Source organism: Dicentrarchus labrax, unplaced genomic scaffold (assembly GCF_905237075.1).
Source record: "Dicentrarchus labrax unplaced genomic scaffold, dlabrax2021, whole genome shotgun sequence".
Taxonomy (NCBI): Eukaryota; Metazoa; Chordata; class Actinopteri; family Moronidae; genus Dicentrarchus; species Dicentrarchus labrax.
This window is the reverse complement of record NW_026136707.1, coordinates 24,826,120-24,851,942: the sequence shown is the minus strand read 5'-3', so window position 1 is coordinate 24,851,942 and position 25,823 is coordinate 24,826,120. Positions and strand designations below refer to the sequence as shown.

Sequence of the window (25,823 nt, the reverse complement as noted above, 5' to 3'; positions counted from 1 at the left end):
AATTTTGTTAACATAATCGTTTTAATTTTCAGATTCGGTGTAAAATATGTTGATAAATGAAATCAAATAAATGTCTTTTACAGCACAAATGTTGACCTATCAAAAAGTGAAAAGCACAGGTGTCATTGGTGCTATTGCCTGTGTTGTCTCCCTGAGTGGAAGTGAATCCACATCACAGTTAGTTTGTTCACATCTGGAAACAAGAACTACTGTAAACGAGGAGTTTGCACCATTGTTATGTTACAATGACGATGTGTGAAATTGAAATAATATCTGACTTACTTGTTACTAGTTGTGCACTGTAGTGAGGAATATGTGAAACATCACAGCAATGCAGCTCAGGGTTCACTAACCTTTGCCCCTATTAAAAAAATATATATTTTTAGTTTAGTCTTTTCACTACACAATTGATTTCCTCAAAAAAAAGAAAAGAAAAAAGAATATGGAATTGATAAACATAAATCTGTAATTTCATATAGAAAATAATGGTTCTTATTAAATAAAGAAATAATGGCAAAACAATAGAAAAGTCCTCAGGAGGATCACAGACTTTCAAGTTGCACTGTATAAAAACTATTGTGTGTCGCTTCACTCGTTGGGATGGATTTAATGCCCATTATTCTTACTTTTATTTCTTATTCTTACGCACTCATCTTACTTATGTCTTGTCTGGGCTGTTTTGTTCTATGTTGTATATGAAAAATGCAATAAACAAATACCTATTTACAAACAAACAACTGGGTGTTGAAGGAAAAGGGTTATTGGTGTATGGCTTTCCTACAAAATGAGATATAATTCTGAAAAATGACAACCCGATACTTTAAAAACGGAAATTAGAGTGTAAAAGTCGAAATGACCTATGATCCAGTTCGTGGATCCAGTGGGTGGATCAGTGTGTGGATCTGGATCAGTGTGTGGATCTGGATCAGTGTGTGGATCAGTGTGTGGATCTGGATCAGTGTGTGGATCTGGATCCAGTGGGTGGATCAGTGTGTGGATCTGGATCCAGTGGGTGGATCAGTGTGTGGATCTGGATCCAGTGGGTGGATCAGTGTGTGGATCTGGATCAGTGGGTGGATCAGTGGGGCAGTGGCCTGGCAGCCTAGCGAGCGCAGAGGGGCTGTAACGTTGGTGGGTGTGACAGCTGAAGTTTGCTGCGCCGCTTCGTGACGTGGACCATAACTGAAGTCCACCGGCGGGTGCAGCAGCAGCCGTCAGACTCCACACTACACAGACATGTCCTTTAACATCTAATCTGACTGTTCAGAGATCAGCAGGGCCAGCTCCCGCCCCGAGGCTGCTGGAACAAAGCCGTTTCCCCACACACATACACACACACACACACACACACACACACACACACACGCGGATCTGGGTGAGTACCGAGCTGCACCGATACACACAGAAACCCTCGACGAACCAGGGATTATCCCTGTAACAGTCAGTGTGGATTTGTTACAGCAGTGTGCTCTTTCCAGCTCTACCTTTCCACTAGTGCCTGTTTAACACGCGTGTCTCCTGCACGGCCCCTCCCTGTCGGTGTGTGTGGGTCGGTCAGCTGTTCCTGTCTGTATCTGTTGTCCACTGCCCTTTACAATTTATGGCTGTGTGTTAAATTCATTCGTAGTGGTAATGAGTGATGATAAGAGCACGTTATTGCTGGCAGTACACTGTGCATATAGGAGCAGCAGATCCTGACACACCTTGTGTAAGCCTGTCTGTTAGAATTCCTGAATATCTGCTTTGACTTTGCCCTGAGGACTACCATCTCTCCCTGTTCTGCTCAAATGTCTCTTTTGATTTTTCTTTATGTGGGCTTTTCACATTTAAGAAACACTCTGATATTGTTAAATCACACAATAGCGCCCCCCCCAAAAAAATATCTTGAAACAAAGTTGCAGGCACTGGGGAATGTGGGAGGAGATTTGGGGAGTTTGCTTGTCAGGATTGTGAATTACCTTTAGCTACAATTTACTTTTATAATTTAACCTCTTTAATATTTTATTTTCTATTATAACTGGGTGGCTGCAGGGTCTAAAATCCTTTAATAAATATATTAAATATATTTTTGACATGTCTTAAACATTGATTGGATTAATGAAATTAATGTTACTACGCATTTTTCAGTCTCCTTTTTAACTGTGTTTTTGGGAAGAATTGGTACTGATCATCCTGTAATCACAAAAACAAAACTACAAATCAAAACTAACATGGAACCAATACCAGTTTTTCCTTCATATCCTTTTCATGTCAGCATGGATGTGAAATTGGTCCCTAATTGCATTCATAATGGTCTTAAAATGTAACCTGTTGAAACCTGAAAAAATCCTGTTTATGGTTTTTCAATGAAAATAGTATATCATATATTTGATAATCATCATTATTATGAATATGAATTCTAAATGAAATATATTATAAATATGAATAAAGGACATTTTCCCTGGCATTCATTTCTCTCTCATTTGCTGTGCAGGAGCCCAGGCACAGGGGATGATGCTGCAGGGGTCAGTAGACAGCAGTGGCTCCAGGTTCAGTCCTCTGGTGGTGCTGGAGCTGGCCTCAGACACCAAGGAGGAAGCCATTGCATGGCTACTGAGCAGGATAAGAGACAAACAGCAGAATGGAGGTGTGAAAGAGTTAATCCTCTAATATTAGTTTACGCTGTGTGCCATTACATTAATAGAGTTATTAACCCTGTCATTTCTCCCAGGTGCTGAGCTGCTGGTGGAGCAGCTGGGCCCTGGGGCCGGGGCACAGGAGAAGGAAAACCCCAACATGTTTCTGGTGGGAGCTACGCAGCAGAGGCTGCTCTCCGGTGCTGAGGAGGTGGGGCTCTTCAAGGAGTTCAATGATGGATCCATGAGAGGCTTCACCTGCGCCAACAAACACAACTTCACAGACTTTAAAGGTAAAGTTCAGGAGGAGGCTACGTGAAGGCTGTTGTTTTTCTTATGGGAGAAATATCAAATGACTCTGCAGCTACCATCTGCCTTATGGAGCTCTATAGTGAGTTTCAGCTCATTTTTTAATGAGCTTTACTGTTTTGGTTCACTCTCATCGCTATGTTATTGTTTCCAGAAGCGACGGGCAGCTGTTCTGTGAAAGGGCTCTAAAAGCCACCGTACACTACCCGCTCAGCACCAAACCAGCCAGATATTTTCTTTTCATTTTATCTTAGAAGACCAGAGGTAAAAGAGATAATAATGTGGCTCTGTGTCTGCTGGAGGGTAAATAGGCAACAAATTCACCGTTATCAACATTGAAGGTGATTATATGTCAGTGTCCTGTTCACAGCTTGTTTCCACTGCCCCCAAGTGGCCAAAAAATATTCAGTTAATGCAGACTTTCTTCTGTAACTCTGCTATGAGTCTGAGGTAAAAAGCAAGTTCCTCTCATAGGCAATAAAGTTAGGTCCTGATTGCCGGGTCCATTTTAGATACTAAGTCCTAAGGTAATAAAATATCCAAATTTGATAAAGCTGCTGTAGGTAATTTTGTATAAAAATAACTTTTTGTCATATTTGCCGAAACTTTCACTATATCGTGACAGTAGTGCATGAGACAGATAATCAGTGAAAAAAGGTTTCTTTGGCTCCTCCTAGTGATCCTAATGGCCTTTGCAAGAATCTACCAGGCCCGAATGAACAACCAATCAGAACCAAGAAAGGCTTAAAAACTCTTTGGATTGGTGGCTTGAAGATAGTTGATTGTTGAGTCTCATTCCCAGCATTGATATTTGACAACCTGGTTATGAGACTCAACAATCAACTGTGTTTCTTGCACATGTATTTAAACATAAGAAGCCTAATCAGAAATAATCTCATATTGCAACAACACAAGACAGACAAGGTGCACACAACATTTATTTTATAAAATGAATTGCAGTGTCAGAACTGTTGTTGTTGTAATTCTCTGACTGCAGCATTGGTCAGAGTCTGAAATCACTGGCCTCGCTGCCACAGCTTCTGAACTGCTGAAGTATTAACATGCCCTTGTTGTGAATTTCATGGTGTTTACTGTTTTACTGTTACTGTTTGTCTCTAATCTGCTCTATCTCTCCAGGGGACGGGGACAGCTTCCTTAGCATGGCTGAGTGTCAGTACATCATTAAGCACGAGCTGGACACATTAAGAGCCAAAGATGAGACTCATGTACCAGGACACACCCAGGCCAAGCTCTACCCGGGGAAATCCATCAGTGAGTGTCTATCCTATGTTCTTTAAATACCTGACTTCTTACTCAGGTATTTAACTTGCTGGATTAAACCAAAGCAGACATTTTAATCTGGTGACTTTATCCAGAGACTATTTCTTTATTATTACTTCCAGAAAATGTGCTATATCAGGGTATATACAGTACAGTTCCCAACCGTTTTCCTTATGGACCCCTCTTCTATTATTTAGTAGATTTAGAGAAATACTCCATTTCGATAATCAATTAATCATCAAAATCCTATTTTGAATAAAAAATGGAAAACGTTGAAGTTCCAGTTTCTCAACTATGAGGATTTTTTTTTAATATATATATGTTTATATATAGAATATTGTTTGGTTTTGGACCATCGGACAAAACAAGCAGTTTAAAGACCTTAATGACATTATGTAGACTAAACAATGAATTGTTTATTGGGAAAATAATTTACACTAAACCAAAATGAATTGAGAATGAAAATAATGGTTGAATGCTGCTCTGCAGGAATAACTTCAGTATCTGAAACCAAAGCGAATGTTGCAGGGTACCAATTAAAAACAGCAGTGATAATTATTGTCTACATTATACAAATGGAAAGCAATTAATGAATAATAGCCAGTGAGTGCTGAACTTGAAGCATACAGCCTGTCTGCAGCAGGTAAATATTTTCTTCAGTTTCAGCGTGTGACAGGATTTTACTATTCCAGCAGCTGTGGAACGTTGTCCCTCCTGCATATCGTCGAGTATCTTAGTAGTAGTGAAATGTTGAAGGCAGCACTGTGCCTCCACCTCTCCTTGGGAGCAGACTGAACGTCTCCCCCACATATTGCCTCTGTACCTCCCTCTGTCTTTGTCTGTCTCGCTCTCTTCTGTGGCTGCTGTATGGAAACAATAAATATGCAAATGCGGTGAAATATTCCCAAAGCGAGATAAGGAAGCAATGAACTTGCCGTGGAGATAGGGTGCCTCTATTCAGCGGCCCGTGTTTGACAAATCGCGTTAAAGCAGAATGTAATCATTTTCGACAAATGATGCACTCAAGGAACGGCAGATGAAATGATAGAGCTTTCATGTGCTTGTATTTAGTCACTCTGTATTAGACAATAGGAATTATTGCTATAGACAGTGGGTTGTGTACAATGGGCTGGCTCACAGCTATTGTTTGCCTGTCCTTGTTTTAGAAAATTAAGCTGCATGTTTATTTGGTAGGGAGAGTGAGTTCAGACAAACAAAAGCGAAGGCTAAAAATGTTGCGCGGCTGTTTTCATGTCACTCAAAAGTCTTCCAAATAATTCAAACTTAATGAAGCTTCAGCCATCTACCTTTTCCACATACAACATTTTTACTCATCATGATGTTAAAGCAGAACAGTACGATGTGACGGTATGGTGAAAAAGAGGAAGTAATATGCTCTTTTCTTATTTACGTCTTAGTTCGCAGACTGCAGTCCAAGGGAATCCTGGTCCAGATTTTTCCTCTGCACGAACAGGAGGAACTGAAGAGACTGTCTTTTTCTTGGTACAAAAAGGTGAAGTTGTCCTTTCAACCTCTCGGTAAGTGAAGGAAGTGCCAATTATCTCTCATTGTCTTTCTTGTGAAAACCTTGTGAGATAAGCACACATAATCCACATTATCCAGGATGAACAGTTGTTTTGATGTACAGAGGGAATCTGTTCTGAGACGTTGGATTGTTACTCCTTCCGTATGCTTAAATACCTCTGCCTTCACAATGATTATCCTGATGCTCCTTTTGCCTTCCAGCGCAGAGTTGTTCTCAACTTTTATGGATGCTTTTAATTCATAATCACCATTTTCCTTTTTATTTAATTTTTTTGACAAACATGTTTTTGTTAACATGTTTCTAGCTACAACTTTCTCCTTCATTCTCTATCCACAGATAACATCAGACACTATTATGGTGAGGGTCTGGCCCTCTACTTTGGCTTCCTGGAATACTTTACCTTTGCCCTGGTGCCTATGGCTCTCATTGGAGTGCCTTACTACGTGTTTGACTGGGAGGACTACGACAAATATGTTGTCTTTGCTGTGTTCAACTTGGTCTGGTGCACTGTTATTTTAGAGGTATGGACAGTGATTGGATCTACTTAACCAGAGTCATTTTACAATCTAAGGTGCTTAAAGGACCGGTGTGTAGGATTTTTTATCTATTGGTGAAGTTGAAGCTTGCAACCATTTGAATACAGTTCAGCCTTCCAAATGTGTAGGAGAAACTGCGCTGGCTGTGCAACTCACAAAAAAGGTTAAAGGCCCTAACCAGAGCCAGTGTAGTTTGTCCACTCTGGTCTACTGTAGAAACATGGTGGTGTAACATGGTGGACTCCATAGAGTTATCTGTAGATAAAAAGAGCTCATTCTAAGGTAACAAAAACACAATGTCTTTTATTTTCAGGTGATTATACACTAATGAAAACATACCTATGGATATTATATTTCATTTCTGACGAATAGATCCTCCTAACTGTTACACACTGCACCTTTAAACAACTTCTAAAAAATGAATGAAGGAATATTACTGTAGAACAATGAATGCCAGTCTAGTGAAAGCTGAGTAAGTGATTAGCTGAACCTTTCTCCTCCACCAACAGTTATGGAAGCGTTGCAGCGCCTCACTAGCTTACCAATGGGGCACACTGAGCAGGAAGAAGGCCTTTGAAGAGCCCCGTCCCGGTTTCCACGGCGTCCTTGGGTTCAACCCCGTGACGGGCCGTGAGGAGCCTCTCTACCCCAACGCCAAGAGGCAGCTGCGCATCTACCTCGTGTCCCTGCCCTTCGTCCTGCTCTGCCTCTACCTGTCCCTCTACGTCATGATGATCTACTTTCAGATGGAGGGATGGGCACTGTCAATCCACGACGAGGACCCCACATTCTGGACGGGAATTCTGTTATTCATCCCCAGTATTATCTACGCTGTGGTCATAGAGATTATGAACCTCATCTACAGATACGCTGCTGAGTTCCTCACTGAGTGGGGTGAGTAGTAATGATTTGCACTTAATCAGAAACAAATAGTCTATTATTCAGCACAAAGTCAATCAACAATAGTTCTGATAACTGAGTCACTGTTTAAGGCATGAAAAGATTATCCCAGTTCCACCTTCTTAAATGTGAGAATTCCTTGCTTTTATCATCATAGTAAAGAAGATATTTTTAGGTAAAAAAAAGAGAGAGAGATGCCACATTAAGGTCTGCGGCTGTGTGATGGGCATTCTTTGGTATTTTGGGAAATGTAATATATTATTAATTAATACATTCATTGAAAAGAGAATCACAGGTTTAAGTAACTGATACGTTGCATTTAATCTTCATCCTCTTCATTCCATTCACAGTGTGAGAAATGCATAAGTAGTTTCCCATACTTTAAGGGTAATCCGTGCAAAACTCCTGCAGTGGCATCACTGATTGGTGCATGGCCAAACATGCTTGATAGTTTGGACCCAAAAAGGGTAGTTTCTGCCCTGTTTTATTCAGTGTTGATTTAGAATAAAATGTGAAGTGGTGTTAACAGTGAAATGAAAATACACTGTTGAGTTCTCTTTTATTCTAAAACAAATTAACCAGTTCTTCATTGACTAGACTCACTCCTGAACAAGCAACTTACGTGGGGTGCCCTGGTAGCTCACCTGGTAGAGCTGGCGCCCCATGTACCAAGGCTGAGTCCTTGCTGCAGCAGCCATGGGTTCGATCTGTGGACCTTTGCTGCATGTCATCCCCTCTCTCACATTGTATGCATATGATAGTGTGTTCTTTATCCTCTGAGTTTTCCAGAAATACGATTTTTTTTTTCCTGCAATATTGCTTTTCTTAATTGCAGTATATTAAATGGTAACCCCGGTATCGTGATAACATTTTATATCATCATATTCTTGCCAATATACAGGCCTACTTGTAAAACATTCATAGACTTCACATAAGGAAACATTTAGATAGTTCCCTGTTTCCTTTTGGATGTCAGGCAACATGAAGTAAAATGCAGATGGGCAGATTTCCTGTGATAGGCTGTAGGCTTGAATGTATTTCTGTATGAGTGCTGACGCGTGATCTCTGCAGTTCATTTGCATTACTGACGGGCTCCAAATGTGTTTTCCCCTCTGTGTATTTAGAAAATCACAGACTAGAGTCTTCATATCAGAATCACCTGGTCCTCAAAGTATTAGTAGTGAGTATGAATCCCATATTTATGTTTTCCAGCATTGCCAATTTCATCCTCCAGTGATCACAGAGCAGCTTTTCTTGTCAACGCTCCACTTATCATCGCTGTCTCGACTCTTTTCCCCATAGTTCAACTTCTTCAACTGTTTCGCCTCACTCTTCTACATCGCCTTTGTGATGCAGGACATGGTGCTGCTCAGACAGGTAGGCTATCCTCCCCTCCATCCCTCTTTTATTCTCTTTACGGTTCTTCTCTTCCTTCTTCCCTTCATCCGTCATTTTTCTTATTTTATTTTCTTCCTTGTTAGTTGCCTTGTTTTGTTTTCATCTTGCATTTCCTTCCTATATCCTATTCTTTTCTTCCTTTCTTCCCTCCTTTGCTTTTCTTTGTTTCTTTTCTGTACCATTCTCACCTTCCAAGTATCCTTCCCTCCTCTTTTCCTCTTTAATTCCTACCTTCACTTTCTATGTGGTGTTTATTTACCTCCCTCTTCCCTTCGTCCCACTCCCTTATAATTTGTTCTGCCCTTCTTTTTGCTCTACTTGGTTTCTGTGGTCATCTTCTGTTCTTCTCTCTGTTCTTGTCTGTATCCAGAGTCTGGCCACATTGCTGATCACCAGTCAGATCTTGAATCAGTTCATGGAGGCCTTCCTGCCTTACTGGCTTCAGAGGAGACGCAACAAGAAGTTGATCCGCAAAGTCCAGAAGAGACAAACTCTGGGCGACAAAGAGCTTCCTCTGGCCGAGCAGGTCCGACTGGAGGCTGACATGAGCACGTACCTGGTGGGTGCAGAGGGACATTCATTCAGATTTGGATAAAACTTTTGATTTCACGATTTTGTATTCTGTAATTTTATAAATTCCTTCAATACATGAGACAAATGAGCCATATGTCTCCATATGTGTGTGCGTGTCTCTTTTCCTCAGGGTACGTTTGACGACTACCTGGAGCTGTTCCTGCTGTTCGGTTACGTCAGTCTGTTCTCCTGCGTCTACCCTCTGGCTGCCGTGCTGGTGGTATTGAACAACATCACAGAGGTTTACTCTGATGCCTTCAAGCTGTGCCGTGTGTTCAAACGACCCTTCTCAGACCCGGCAGCAAACATAGGAGTCTGGCAGGTGAGAAACGCAAAGACTGCTAGCTTGTTTGTGAACCACTATGTCGGTTTGATTCACCAACTTTTGTGGATTTATCTGATTTTTCTTCCTGACACAAAGGAGGCAGTGGATGTTATTTTTAGAAAATAACAAGCTAAACACATGACCTGGTGTTCTTCATTTTTAAAGTGGAGGCTTGACACACATATCCTCTCTTGTTGCCGTAGCTGTCTTCCGTCTGAAATGTTATCTGGGTGAATATTACACCTCCCCAGGGACAGAATATTGTTGGTCTTTCCTAATCTGAGCAGTGGCAGTTGATTAAGAACAAGGTATCACTTACTCTGCTGTTTCCATTTTTGGAAGCAAGTCACTGACCGTTGCTGTCTCTCTGTTCTGTGTCCAGCTCGCCTTTGAGGCCATGAGTGTGATAGCTGTTGTGACCAACTGTGCGCTGATCGGCATGTCTCCACAAGTCAAGGCTTACTTCCCCGAGTCAGAGACACAGCTCATACTGTGGACAGTGGCCATTGAGGTAATTCATGTACACACACACACACACACACACACACACACACACACACACACACAGACAAAGACTCTCCTATGTGCATGATCCCATACTGTATCTAGCTATGTAGGACAGTAGGCCTTTGTGTCTTGGGCAGACAGCATCTGTGTTGTATTTTTGCAGTACATCAGTGGTATTCCACTGTAATTGTTTCAGTGTGACATATAATAAAACAAGGCTGGTCTTGTATCAGAACAGCAAAAGCACAACCAGCCTGTAAAGATCAGGGGCAAGTCAGTTTTTCAAAGTGAGGATGTCCAGAGCCAATCTGTAGGATTGTTTGCAGCCTAGGGAGGATTTTTTTAATTTTTATCAGTATTGGCTATAAAAATACTAATTCTCTTCTCATTTTTGTTTAGTTGTAACCCACTGAGCTCTGGGTGCACTACCAACCAAACCCTGCAGTATGCTACATTACAACTAGAACCTACTATGTTTAAATGGTGAGACAGTCTAGCATATTTGTAGGATGTTCAATTAGGAGTGTGCAGTATCTATTCTGCATAACTCTCTAACCCAAATAATCCAGCCTGCAAGATTATAAGCATCTCTTATAATTTTTTCCAGTTGCTTCATAGCAATTTAAACCACCCCCTTCATGTACAATTAAAATAAGAAGACAAAAGTTATGGCAAAGGTCAAAGCCCACAAACGTGTGCAAATGGTTGATAAAAAGAGAGCAGGTTTTGCAGCTTATGAAAAAAAAAAAAGTGTGCTTTCTAATAGTCATTGAACAGTGAAATGACACTCCTATGGGATGACAATATCAGCTGTGGCCTCAATTCAATTTGAGTTTAAGACATCTGCCCTAACCGTAACCTTAGAATTCAAATTCTGTCCTGTGTTTAACTGTGTTTAATGTTGACTCACTTTAGGCTGTGTGTTCTGTGCAGCTATATAATGCAGGAAAACATGAATATTAAATTAGAGCACGTTATCAGCAGGATTAAATTAGGACTGGGGGTATAAACAACTCGATTGTTACATGTTTAGTTCAAAATGTAGACTTCACTGAATTTGGTTGAAAGTGAATAGATCTCTTTCACAGTTAACGATGGCTCAGTTCCATCAAGTGTGTCTGTAAGCCACAACAGTGAGCCAGAACGCACAACAGCAGGACCCTGAAAGTAGCTCACCTAAATGGTCGTTTTATCAGTTACACCTGTGCTTTTCCTGCTATGGCCTGCCAAGATGTCTGCTGTGAAAATGGTCTCAGTTCTGTCGATATAGGCTGGATAAAACAACATTCTTCCTACTGTGTTCAGTGTTTAAACCACTGTAAGAACATTCACACAGCTGTTTCTAGTCCAGGGGTTCCCAAACTATTTCCCTTGGACGACCAAAAATGTCATCAGGATATAGATTATGAAAGATAATGGATAATGATATCAAAGAAAATTTTTTCCTCACAAAATATTTTAAAACAAAGCTTATTTGTTTTTTCTCTACAAATACGTCTCACCCTGCTCCTAATTGAAATAAAGTCTGCTCCGACTGCACCTTGACAAGAGGTCTAATCAGGCCAAATAAAGTGAAAGCACCTGGGTGCGTGCACCATTGGTGAAACAGGCCTTTAATCGAAACATGGCTGCTGTGTGCCTGTATGCGTCCTCAACCATACTACAGGAGTGGAGGGGCTGATGAAGATCTTTGCTCACTAGATGGAGCCAAAGTCTAAACTAGATCTAGATGGGTGAGAGAAACTGAGGGGAGAGGTGTGTGTGTGTGTGTGTGTGTGTGTGTGTGTGTGTGTGTGTGTGCATAATTATTTTTTGCATAATTTGTGTATTGCTGTCAGCCTATCATTTGGGCTTGTGTGTGTGTGTGCGCGTGTGCGTGCCTGTGTGCGTGTTAAATCCAGCATTCTAGCTCCAGATTCCCTCTCCTGAGTCCACCTCTATTAACGTTCTATTCAGACAGCACAAACACACTGTCTAACACACCACCACACACCTACACCGCATGCTTCCAGAGAAAAAGCTCAAAATAACAGCAAAACAGAGAAATAGTGGGACTGTAGTGAATGGGGGGTGGTGATGACATTCAGAGAGAAAACATTTCTACGTTTGTGCTGCTTTAGCAAGCTCCTGCAGAATAATTGTTTTAGGCATCTTTTTATTGTTTTAGACTGTACAACGCTCTATAAAGTCATACTGTACTTGACTGTACAGCGGGTCTCTGCTGGTGTTAAGGCAGAAACTGGGTCATATTGATCGTCTGAATGTTTGATTGAATGTGTGGTCTGCACACACAGCGCTGAATGATAAACTCCACTGCTCATGGAAAAGTTGTCCGCTGTGTGTGTTTTATCTTCTCCAGCAGCTGTCAGGATAAACTTGTGTTTGATTAAAGCTTCCTTTGGCGGGAGTTCTCTTTTGGTGAGAGATAGATGGAGTTGTTTCTGCCTCGTTCTGCCTCACAGGCTACTGCAGGTTTAGATCACTGATGGATTTTGTCCCAGGAACCCCCATCTGGACAGACGTTTGTCACTGTTATTGTTGTGGTGTTGAGATGAGTGGTTATAGTGGAACCTATTTGTTATAGATTGCTATTTAGCAACTGACAAATCAATTAAGCTGATCCTCATTTTGCTGCAGACTCCTCAGTGGGTCCAGGCACAGTCAACAAGCTCCACTGTGAGCACCACAGGTATGATGACGGTGTACTTGTGCTCTATTGATAGGAGCCCATAGATTTTTACTTCACTGGAGGGATTTTGCCAATGAGGAAGGACCCACAGCATGTGACAGCTGACTTACTTCATCTAACTCTTTGCTCCTCTGGTGAGCATAGGCCATTGAGAAATATCCTCCACCTCACTCAGGTTTAGTTGGTTCTTTTGAGATCCCCCCAGTTGAGCTCCCTTCCAGACATTTCTCTCCTGGACTGTAACCTTAATGTGGTGGAGAGGCTTGCATGCTCCAGTGACCCTGAAAGCTATGCCGGATGGGGTTTAATACCCCTGGCAGATTCAACCAGATCGACCAGGTCAAGGGTGGGGAGGCGGTTAACCACCCAGCCCAGGAAAAACGTGTGAGTTGCAGAAATCTTGACAACAGCGTGTTATAATGAATATATCATCTTAAAAATATTTAATAAGCTTGTTAGCATTTGCTAATTAGAACTAAACACAAAGTGAAGCTGATGGAAATGTCATTAGTTTTGCAGGTATTTGGTCAAACACCAAAGTACAGGACGCATTCAAATGTGGACCTGATGATGGCTCGATGATGATTGCCAGAAGTTAAGAAATCACCAAAGCCATTACAACTCATCCTGAAGGGGAACATGAATGTTTGCACCAAATTTCATGATAATCCATCCAACAGTTGTTGAGACATTTCACTCAAACTCACAAATGTGGACCTCCTGGTGGTGCTAGAGGAATAGTCAGGGGATCAGCAATCCTCAAGATTCATCCTCTGTTAACCACATTTTCACTGAATTCATGGCAATCCATCCAGTACTTGTTAAGATATTTCAGTCTGGACCAAAGTTGACGGACATTGCCATCCATAGAGCAATGAGTATCGCTAGGAACAGGACTGCATTTTAGTTAGGATAGATTCTCAAATTTGAATGGTTTCTGGTTTCTGGTTTGTGGACAAAACAAGACATTTGGAAAACGCTGATCAACATTTTTCATAATTTTATGACATTTTATAGACCAAACAACTAACTGATTAATGGGGAAAGCGGGCGATAGATTAACTGATAACAAAAATTGTTAGTTGTTGTAGTAAATTGATGTGCACATTAATTGTTCTTGGAGGGGAGGATTAACTTTTTGGTGACCTGCTGACCTTTACCCAGGGGTCAAGCCAAAGTATCAAATGGTGCAAAAAATATTATATATCTAAAAGGCATTAATCCTTCTCAGAGGAAGACCGTCCTGGATCCTTCCTCCAGCTCCACCTTCAGGCCAGTTGCCATGACATTTACTGAGCCTGTTTCTTTCCCCAAGGGGGTAACAATTTTTATCATTTTAATGACACCATGACCTTTAGTGCTGTCCTCAGGACAAACTTTATATGTTTAACCTCACTGCTGGTAAGGCTGTAAGAATAACAAAAACATCAGTATGCTGATTGTTCCGTCTAGCACTTGTATATTGTTTGACTAGGGTTTTATGTCCAGACTGCTGCCAGCAGAGCTTTAGGCTTTTTGTCTTGTGATTAAAAAGAAGTTGGTAGGGAAGTCATGCACTCTTGTGCTAACAGGGAGCATGCCACCTCTCATCCATCCCCGCCTCCTTCAAACTGTCTCTTGGCCTGAGCAGAAGCGAACATGACTTTTTATAGCAATCGACTGCACGCCGGCCCCAGGGATGATTTTCTCTGTTTGACTTATACTCTGCCCCCTCACCTGAATAAGGACAGGAGGCGGCGCTGCTCTGATGAGCGCAGAAAAAAAAGGAGGGCAGCTCCCAGCATGTGTTGGGCTATTACTTTCGCTTTTTCTGCATGGTTGTGCGTGAAAGCGATCCATCCTACCATGGCATCCTGCATATGATGGATCGTCTGTACCTGTCTGTGCATACTGCTTTACAGTATATACCCCAGGCCTTTGACAGTAGGCTCAGATCAAAGTAGAGATAAGAGGAGCGGAAAAGAGTCGGAAAATGAAATGAAGGCGGACACAGACTGAAGGGAGGAAAGGGCTGAGAAGAGAAATGATAGGAATGAGGGGAAAGAAGAAGAGGAAGATGGATTGTGAGGGGAAGAGAAAAGCAGTGCATGTGTGTGTATGATGAACCTGAGTCACTAGCTGATTGTACATCTGAGCACGTTCCTCCCTGTTACCATCCAACACATTTCCTAGAATAGAGCAAGCAGGCTATTAAAGAGATGGGACAACAAGAATAATGAGAGCCAAGTCTTATGATGTTTAGTGTACCAAGGGGGAGGCTGCACACAAATACACACAGATGTCGCTTATTGACACAACATCCAATATATTGCCATCGGAGATGCACTTTTTGTCTAAAGCCATTAACAGGCCTGCAAGCGCGTGCATTTTTAAGTGCGGCCACCTCCAGTGGGAATAGAACCTCTAACCCTGACTCTATTAGTGCTGCGCTTTGGGTGGACAGAGGACCACAAATGTGTTTTTCATCTTCCAGTTTTCCATCTGTGCGATTGTTTTAATCTCCATTCTTTATAGTGACAAACAGTTGAGGGTTAAAATCAAATCGCTCAGTCCCTCTTATCTCAGTTATGGGGTTGGGGGGAGGGGGGGCAGGCGGGGAGGCAGGGAGGGCAGCGTCTCGTCGCTTTCCTGCAGCGGTGCTATGATACCTGGGTAATTACTGTATAGGGCTTACACACATGGGTGAGCAGTAACCAGGCAACCGGCCAGCCTGCTACAGAAACAGACAGAGACTTTCTTTCAGAGTCACGGGTCTGTCTATTCTAATCGACTCATTTCAGTGCTACAGAACAACAGAACAGGGAGTCTCACAAAGCCCCAAAATATGAAGGGAGGCACGATCAAGACCTAATGACACAAGTAGAGCTAGGGACTCGTCATCTTCTTTGTGATTGAAGTTGAAGTGTACAAGGAGTAGGCTTTTTATTTGACCTTTTACCACAAAAAGTCTGTTTGTCCATCAAGTCACAAAAGCCAGCTTCTATTCTAAACATTTTCACCAATGTCTTTCAAATCCAGAAACTCACAGAGATGTTCTGACAATAAAAATAAAGCGGTTCAAGAAAGTGAAAGAAAAAGGCGTATGTATTTGCACTGCACTGATTTTATTAATTAGTGATAAGTTGTTTTTTTTCAGTGTTAAGGCTATCAGACTCTTATGAGTTAAAGCTGCATTAGTTCATTTTTTGGCCACTTGGGGGGCAGCAGAACAAGCTATAAACACATTATCGCTTGTGGCTAATATGTTACATCCAGCAGTCAACAACAACATTAGCATTGATTTGGAGTCGCGTTTGTGTCCACCTGATGAATCTAAGACCAGTATTCACTCTCCTTTTAGCTCTGTTTTTGGTCTCTACCAACACCTGAGGGAAATATCTGGCTCTTTAGCTGCTAAATGCTCCACTAATGTGTCTGTCTGCTGTTTGGTGCTGAGCAGGTAGTGTACAGTGGGTTTTTCTGAAAACAGGTGCCTGCTGCTGCTAAACAGCTGGCTGATGAGAGAGGTGAGAGCAGTAAAGTTGTGAGCTGAAAAAACAAACAAACCAATGAGCAGCAAGATGCTAAAACCATGCCCATGACTTGTAGTAGTGTGGAACTATGGGTGATATTTCTGTGTGTTCACCACTATGAGTAACACCTTTCACATTCCCCTCAGGATCTGTTCTTTATATTAAAATATTGATTAGTGCAGCTTGAAATCAGTGAAGCCATACCAGTTTTAAATAAACTGTATTCTATCACAAAAAAACACTTAGTGCGGCTTTATTCAAGGTTCAGCAGATAGATTTTAATTACAGGTAGTTTTTTATTAGCTTTCAAATCTCTTTAGTAAAAGGTTAAATTGTAATTCTGTTTAATTAAGTCCAGACTAATGTCCTACAATATAATTTCAACTACGTGAGTGAGTTATCATTATAGTGGCTGTACGGTAATAAAGGTGCCCTTGTGCGTCAGTTTCATGTGGGTTTGTCAATGTGTCTGTTTCTCCAAGGTTATTTTCAGCAGCCCACCACACAGTAATCTCATTACACTGTTTTTCAGATAACCAGATTAGCTTTCACCCACTGGCCACTGCAAAAGCATCAGACCTGTACTCACTTATTCACTAGCCTAGCCTGGCATCTTAAAGTGTACACCAGCTTTGTGTGTACCCGGGCTTGGAACTCAGTGTACCAGTGGACCTAATCTTCCAACCTTACCTTATGTAATAGGATGCCCTCTCCATACAGGTATTAGTTTGTAGGGAACCCTGTTTGTAGACTGTTTTTTAAGGTCGGTAGCTCTCAGAGGAACCTCATGTTATTATTTTGATAGTTATAAGTTTGATCAAAGAAATGAAAATGCACTACCTTTATGCTACAAACACAGAAAAAGAGAATTACTTTTATAGCAGAATAACATGTAAAATAAATAAGATGAAATAAAAAGCAGTTATTTCTTTACATATTTATCTACACGTATACAGCCAGGAAATAATTCTGCAGTACATCTTGCATTTGCATCTGGTTGCAGCAACAAGATAGTGATGATAATAAGGTTTCATCTTCACATAAAAAGAAAGTGTCCATCCACTTTGACTGTGTTTGAGCACCAAGCATCATCAATGTAAATACAGAGTCTGCCTCCTCTCATCCTGCGCTGTCAGCTTGGAACATGGTCCGCCTGTTGAGTGCTAGATCCCAGATGCTGATGGAGCAGGTCTCTGTAAAGATGTGGGCACAAAAGACTCTGATTCCCTGTTGTTTGGCCACCCCCATTTCATCCAGATTGGACATTAGCCCAAAGCTAGGCCAGCATGGCTGCTATACGGCTCACTTCGTCTCCTCCTGGGGCGACCGTAACCGCTGTGGTGGGTTGGTCCCGCTGATCTGTCTGGGTGGATTGCTTTAAGGTTTGCTGCTCTTTGATCCAAACCCACGCTTACTTTTCTGATGACTGTAGGCTGTTTCTGTCAAAGGTAATGCGTGTGAGAGGTTTGAAGGAGCTAGCCTAGTATTTCATTGATCCGCTATGAGAGAAGGATGCATTAAAGCTGCACCCATCAATGTTTTTAGAATTGCAATGGGTTAAACAGCTGTGTGTGTGATGTGAACGGTGTCACTGATAGTGACAAACCCACATTATTGAAGTATCCCTTAACTCTGCAGTTCCCCTCAGCTCTACAGAGCATTTTAGCATTTACTGTTGGTTTTGTTACCTGACACTAAACTGCTCTGGTTCTTTCAGTGCTCTCATTTACCTCGTTTTAAGCAACAGACAGCAATTTTAAGTGAAATCACTCAGATAAATCAATTTACGCTGCTAACCCAGCACAAAATATCAGACAGAGAAAGTTAGCAAGTAACCAGTGAACACAGTGGAGCATTTAGCAGCCAGATATATCCCATGTGTTGGTAGAGAGCTAAACAACAGCAAATGAATGCTAATGTTGCTCTATTTTGGTTGGATACTGTGTAAATAGGCCACTGTTTGCTCGCATGTTCACCATATGAACTTTATTAGGCAATGATATACCAGTGTTGTGTTTGCAGCTTGTTTTGCTGCCCCCAGGTGGCCAAATAAAATCCGTTAGTACAGCTTTAAGTGACACTTAAATGAACTTGAAAATGAACAATGCCATAACTTCTGTAGCTCAACAGTAAAGTCTCTGAGGATTAAAACGATTCTGTGGTCAGAATTGTATTTCCAAAGTTCTTTTGTATCTCAAAAGACATGTTCCTTATTTTGCTGTGTCCTCATTGCTGCCCTTTTTAAACACCCCATGTTTGTAGCTACTCTGATGACTTTCATAAGCAACAGTGCGTCCTGGAAAAGGAAATAGAGTGAAGACTACAGTGTTATAGTGCCAGAAAGACTGAGTTTGAATGACATATTCTGCTCATGTCAGATCACACATGAAACGATAGCATTAGTAGTTCCTCATCAGTTGAATTGAAGGTGGATTGAAATGCTAATTTTCCAATTAACAGTGAAGGGGTGTCATGGTAACAGCATTGAGTACTGAATACTGAATAGTGGAAATAGCAGTTGCACTGTGGTCCTCTTGATTTGTGCCAGTCTTGTCAGCGCTGTAGCTGTAGTTACTCTCAAAGACCTTACTGCTCTTATGTTTTAAGATGATAGTCTTCATGTTCAGGACACCAGCTGGGTCTGGGGGATTATTATCCTCATTACCAAATTAGCTAAAATAAAATTTAGGGTGGTACTAAGGACCCAATTTGAAGCATTTGGTCTAGAGGACAAGCCATTGTGAATGCACAGGAGGATACATGGGGGATCATGTGTGTGAAGGAGAACATCAGTCAAATCAAGTTCCTATGCCAGCTTAATGTATGTACTCAGTGTAGCGATGACAATGACAATACCTTTCAAACTGATGCATCATGTCCATTATGTCAGGCAAATCAGAATTTATCGACAGACCTTGAAAAGAACAGCATTATTTCACAATTCACATTCTCCTTCCAGTTTTAACCGGGCGTCCTCACAGTCTCTGCCCAACCTTGTGCTGCTGAACACTCAGAAATACAAATTAGCCTTGAATTGCATTAGCAATCAACTAAGAGCTGGAGTGTTTATTGTGCACTTTCAATCAATATGACAAGTCACTAAGATCAGGGATTTCTTCGCTTGTTCTGCTTGTTAATTATTGAAGCTGCTGTGCTGACTGGAATGACAAAACTTCTAAGTCTGTGCTTCTTTAAGCTAATAATGTTACTCTTTGTGCCTGAAGAAAAAGAACAGACTTTTATTCAATACCAGGCCTCAAAATTGCCGTTTCTTTTGAAAGGTTCACTTTTACACATTCACTTGACACTGGATGTCGCACTAGAGCAGCATATCAGACCAAAACAGTGAGGCAGAAATAAAATAAAACTCTCTTTGTTAGTCTTTCCACAGTCTTTCCAACTGTCCCCAATACTAGTTTGGTCAAAATAAACCCCTTAATTCATTGAGATCAGATGTTAAAATATTTTTGAAAAGGGCTGCAGTGGCTGCAACTTAAGCTAACGCTAATCCTTGGGGACAAAGGCACCCGTCAAAGCACGTACAATAAAAGGGCTTGTTTTTGCCACTGACGGGCTCAGACTTTTATTCAAAGTATATCTACAGATATACAGCCTTTTGTTTAACCAGACACAGCAGTATTATCGATATCACTTGCCAGACTCTATAGGAAAGAAATTGAATTTTCCCTCATATCATTGTAATATTGGAACTTTATTCAAAGTGGACAGATACAATATAAAATTGCTTTGTTAGCCTTCCCACTGTTCCAACAGTCAACTCTAGTTTGGTCGAAACAAGCCCTTTATTCACCAACGTTTATGAGCAAAGCAGTTACAGTCGCTTTACTCACCTGCTCACGGAGCAGACCGGCTATGGAAATAAACCACAGAGAGGCTGATAGCAACACAGGCAGAGGGAGAGTGATGTTCTAAATGTCATCTATATAACCTTTAACAGCTCTTCTTAGAAGCAAATCCCATACATTTCACAGGAAACATCATCTAGTGTTACCTGTGCACAAATAATGTTGACTAAATCAAGAAGATTTCTTAAAAAGATCACTGGGCTGTTGCTGGTGTAGGTCCATTTAGTAAAATTAAAGGTGGAATTATGATGTGTGACTAGATGGGATGGTTTCTACATTTAGATGAACATACTTGGTGGAAGCTAAATTAACATTAATGTTTTGTGAGGATTGTAGTGCTAACCTATCAAGTTAGAGAAAATATTAGACCTGAACATATTACCACTGGAAGCTCATAATCATTCTTCTTACACAAATCACTTAGCCTGAAACCCATTTCTATGGAGCAGTCTTCCCTCTTATCTGCTCTCAGTCTCACACCATTTGTTCCATCTACTGTAGCGCACACCAGTCCATTACTATGATGAAGAAAAGGGTACTGAATCAAAGGAGCTGATGGCAGTTGGCCGTCCTCCAGATGGACTGGCACAGGTGTGAGTGCGCGGCCCGCCCTTCTAAGTGTGTATTAGTATTTGTGTGTGTGTGTGTGTGTGTGTGTGTGTGTGTGTGTGTGTGTTGGTGGCCATTTGAGAACTGTGTTTGCTCAGCATACATGTAAGGGAATGTGTACTGTCATGTTCATGGGAAAACACACTCCCTTCTGAGCACACAGTATTAGCTATAGCTCATATGTTACAAGGTGTTAAAAAACCTCAAAAGTATCTCTTTCAAATGGGTCTTTTGGAAAATATTTGTATTGATCGTGCTGTAAGAACTGCAAAACAAAACCGCCATGGAACCAATCCCGATTTTCCTTCATATTCTTTTTTAAGTCCATTTAACCTGCAGATACCCTGTGTCTGGTTCTGTTTTCATATATAGCCTGATATTTATTTTCCTGTAAATTCTACTAGTAATAATGTAGAAAAAACAGGATGCAGTGCAATATATAGGATGGTTTATTGTCATATTCGGATTCTTAGAAGTAATTTGCAATATTTGCAATAGGACAGTGATGTGTTTTTCACTGTACTGGCTCCATAGTCCAGCACAGTGGATTTCATATGAAACACATTCCTATGATGTTGAAGGGGTTATTTTCAGTCCAAATGGATGTACGGTGCACAGTGGAAGACTCATAGGGTGCTATTTTAATTGTGCAAGTTCAACGACATGATCAAAGCGGTATGCCACAGACTATGGGCATCTTCACCTGCTATTTTAGCTCATGTTTGTGCAGCAGCAAAAAGTACAAAAGGGCTGGGTGAAGGTGAATTTAGATCAGAGGGTGTGGTTATTAATAAACAAACTGAAGCAGTTTATATGATTGCATCCAACCAACGCTATTCTGCTCTTATTTCTACTATATTTACTATATCCCATTTTAAACACTTGCATCATATCTTAAAATCTGACACAGCAGCATTTACTCATTTATAGAGACTGGTGTGGTTCTGAGACGTTTATTCTCATTGCAATAACTTGCTCTGCACGTGGTGTTGTGCCACCAACAACATAGGACCCATAGTCATTTTAGTGCTTTATAGTTGAAGACCAGACTGAATGCAAAAAGCCCCCAAAACCAGCAATTGTGTGTGAATTACAGCCACCTTCACGGCTGTAATTTACTAAGTGTCTGAAGTCTACAATCCAGACATCAGTAGACAGCCACTGACGTTGACATATTTACTATGCACTCTAACCTCATGGTCATTGTTTCATTTCGAAATGTGTGGGTTGGAGTACAGAGCCAACACTGACTGTTCTGTGTAACCAAACTGCTTCATTTCTTGGCCTCACTCAGCTTCAAGGACGTTCCCCTTCTGGTCTTCTGTCCTCTCTGATTTTACAGCACAGTATCTCAGGAAGGACACCATGCCATAAAAATATAATCAAGTTATGGTGATCTCTCTTTCAAAGCATGTTTGCGTCCTTACTATATTAACAAAAAGGATGCAAATAAAGGCTGAAAAGACCGGACTATTTTAATCCCCTTGATGTGTTTGTTATTCTGTGATTTCAGCATGGGCTGCTGGCCTTCAAGTTCATCCTGACCGTCGTCATCCCAGATGTCCCCAAACACATCCAGATCAAACTGGCCCGCCTGGAGTTTGAGTCTCTGGAGGCTCTCAAGAAAAAGGTAAAAACCTGAATGCATAGTGTCACTCGAAAGTCACCCTGAACACTTTATTTATTCAAGCAAATAGTGTTAACAGTACTAACAACAGCAACAACAAAGAAAAGAAAAATACAGTACATTCAGACAATTGCAGACTCCTCATGTTGAGAGTTGAGAGTGCATTTATATACTTTAATATAAGAACAAGCTATTGGCAAGAATCTTGTGATACAATGCAGGGGTTACTGTTCAATATATTGTAATACCGTAAGTAAGGTGATTATATTATTACATAGTATAAAGGAACACAATGCCATATGCATTCAATCTGAGTAAAAAAAGTTTTTTAGGGCCATCAGAACAGTGGGATCTGCATTTGTATTGATCCTAGTCCCTGTAACTTCCAACATCATAGCTCTTGTGTATGTTTACAACTCTATCTAGCGGTTGGGGGTTTAAAAGTCACTACAGGGTTTTTGAGAATCAATGCAATCTCACAAAACAAAACAAAAAAAGTGAAACTCAAGTGTATTCATATTTTCTTACACCCCTAAACAAGCCATAGTCATATTGAAGTTGACCCTTAATGGGCATGTACCAGAAAGATACAAGGATCAAGGTAAATATAAATATAACAAAAATATAGCTAAAACTGTGTCCTCAAGCAAAAATAAATTAAAACAACAATATAATAAAAGAAAAAAAGATTTGAACACACGATGTAAAAAATAAGATGGTCAGAATGTCTGCTTATAAATGCCATTAGCAAGCTTGCAGGAAAGGATAGATTCTCCCCAAAATCCTGTAGGGAAACGAGGCGTGTTGAAGGCACATTATGACCTCCTTGAGCCATTGTTCAAAAGAGGATGAATCATCCAGCTCTACACACACTCTACACACAGTACTCGGTACAATCTCAAATTGAACACCTTTAATGCAGACCAGTCCTCACCAGGCCCGGAATCCGGCCTCAGTTCAGAGGCTGTTGGAGAAGTACACAAGGTCCCTCATGTGTGACCTATAAAGCCAAATTGTAGTACACTTCATTAAACACTGTATAAATGGTTTATGTAATGGAGATCAGACCTAATTTGAGTCACGATAATTAATTTATCAACTTATCATGCAGTATATACATTATGTAATTATCACTTGTCACGTAACTGACTCATCATATGACATATGGACATGACCTTGATCATTTTTTGTTTACATAAGGATGTCACCATTATTTTAGCCAACATGATAATAAACAGCAGGGTTTTGCTAACCAATATAAAGTTTGGGCGCAGCACCTAACTGCTTTAATTATTTAGGATATTACATTGTTTTTATTTTTTTCACATTCCAATTCTAGTGTCTAAATATTCTTAAGAATTAAAAGTTCATTGCTCTTTGAAAATGTGTACTTGCAATACTGTGATAATCATTATATCGGTGGCATAAAATGGTCTTAAAATGACAGTAATATCATTAATCACAATCTTTTCTGGGACAATATATCGTCCAACAAAATAAATTATCATGACAGGCCTATGTGTTGTTACACTGCATCCTTTTGACATATAAATATTGCATAAGCACAAGTTGCAATGTTAATGCTCATCCTCCCTAGTGTATGTTAATAATAACATTTAACCTTTCTAATAGGTATGAACATATGGTGATTTACGCAAACATACATTACGCACACACACACACACACACACACACACACACACACACACACACACACACACACACACACACACACACACATTTTGCAGCCTTGTTGAGGCTGTAATAACTCCCTGGCCAAACTACCAGCATACAATGTGGACCGAGTGGAGGTCTCATGTATATGTCCATTACAACTTGCTGGTCCATAGCTTCCCATTTAGCATTCAGAATGGGCTCTTGATGCCTGTCCCAGACCACTTTGCTGAAGACAAATGGTATGCGTTATGTTAATAGTATTGATATGGCTCCACAGTAAAGCATTAGCTTGCTCGGCACCGCAGCCATTTGTTTGATGTGGACTGACGGGGCTGAGTGCTTCTCTGATGAGCTGTTTGTCTTTTACTTCATCATTTCTCATCATGTTTTTTTTTTTTGTCGGACTTCTGCTGCTGCACCGTATGCTGCCATTTGGCAGGTTTGACACCTTACATACACTTTCCCAATCCCTAAGAAGGACTGTTTACATAATCTGGCCCTTCTTATACAGAACACACACAGACATTAGGTGATTTCTGCAGTCTTTACCACTGAAGGACATGGACTCACATTGTTACAGGTAATAAGAAATGTCCTTCTGGAGGATAAAAATGTTGCTTGCGTACAGTAACCTGTTTTGTTCCCAGTCCTGCACAGGCTGCAGTCATGATGAAATGTTTTCTGTTATATGAGCCATTGATGTTTGGTTTGATGCGTGTTGTTCTGTGGTCTCTTGATTGTGCAGAGACAGGTCCATGGAGGGTGAGTAGCTCTGGCTATGTGGGTTTGGATGATACTGGTTTGTGACATTTTTAAAGGGCGTTGTGTGTCATTGTTGATATTGATATCATAACTTTCTATTTGACTCCTCATCTAATATCCTAACTCCATTGGTTGTCTGTGAATCTGTTATCTAACATGGGTTCTGTTTGAAAGTTTGGATATTGAGCAAGATCACCTTTTCCACAGCTGTAACCAAAACTAAAACCAATTATTGGTGAGTCAGCATGCATAACATACTGTAAAATTTACTCAACATTACATATGTATGCTGGCGCTTAAAGGACCAGTATGTAGGATTTAGTGGCATCTTGCTGTGTAACGCCCTTGCCGCATCCTCCCGTTCCAAGTGTATAGGAGAAACGTTGGTGGCCATTAAACTTGCAAAAGTGTTTTGGTTTTTCCTTTCTGGGCTACTACTGTAGCGACATGGTGGTTCAACATGCTGGTGATCATACACTAATGAATATTCCTATGACTATTATATTCCATTTCTGACAATAGATCCTAAATGTTACACACTGGACGTTTAAATGTGCAGCGTGTTTGACCTCAGAAACTCAGACAGACAGACAGAAAAGCATTCAGACTGAGTTAGAGCTAAATTAAGGTAGTTGGTCTGCAGACGTAAGTCAAAGCATTACAATATATTGAGTGAAGAAGCCAGACATAAAGTTCAGATGGTTGGAGAACCATCAGGTAGACTGCTTAGACGGAACAAACTGAAATAACAACTGTTGCAGAGACATTTGGCAGCTTTGCATTTGGGCTGTTTTGATTATGTAATTTCCTTTTTGTAGTCTTTTAGTGGTAAAAAGAATTTGTGCAAACATAACACCGGACATTCACACAGGATGAAATGAGCTAACAGAGCTTCATGACCACACATTGGGCCTCATGCAAGACACAGTCACATGAAACTCTTTAAGAGAATTTGTGGCATTCCCTAATTTTGTCATATTTAGAATTATCTTTTAGGAATGAACATAGCTTGAGTGGAGGGGACTAACTAACTATTGGTAATTAGTTCCATGACTAGTTGCTGGGGAAAGCAATATTATTACTGTAATAGT

At 40.8% G+C, this 25,823-nt stretch overlaps 1 protein-coding gene across 3 annotated transcripts in view; it reads left to right on the top strand.

Moving 5' to 3' along the window:
* The window catches only part of ano10a (anoctamin 10a), a 35,386-nt gene that overhangs the window by 529 nt on the left and 9,034 nt on the right, over positions 1-25,823 (top strand). The window contains exons 1-14 of one of the 3 annotated variants that reach the window (XM_051405301.1): positions 1,179-1,375; positions 2,474-2,626; positions 2,711-2,908; positions 4,062-4,196; positions 5,624-5,743; positions 6,088-6,272; positions 6,797-7,181; positions 8,312-8,367; positions 8,490-8,564; positions 8,956-9,144; positions 9,289-9,480; positions 9,866-9,994; positions 22,180-22,296; positions 24,716-24,732. In XM_051405301.1, the coding sequence (XP_051261261.1) occupies positions 2,491-2,626; positions 2,711-2,908; positions 4,062-4,196; positions 5,624-5,743; positions 6,088-6,272; positions 6,797-7,181; positions 8,312-8,367; positions 8,490-8,564; positions 8,956-9,144; positions 9,289-9,480; positions 9,866-9,994; positions 22,180-22,296; positions 24,716-24,732 (1,934 nt within the window). In that variant the 5' untranslated portion in view covers positions 1,179-1,375; positions 2,474-2,490. Of the gene's footprint in view, positions 1-1,178; positions 1,376-2,473; positions 2,627-2,710; positions 2,909-4,061; positions 4,197-5,623; positions 5,744-6,087; positions 6,273-6,796; positions 7,182-8,311; positions 8,368-8,489; positions 8,565-8,955; positions 9,145-9,288; positions 9,481-9,865; positions 9,995-22,179; positions 22,297-24,715; positions 24,733-25,823 lie in introns of those variants that run through there. The other 2 variants (XM_051405300.1, XM_051405302.1) reach the window with 2 other exon arrangements.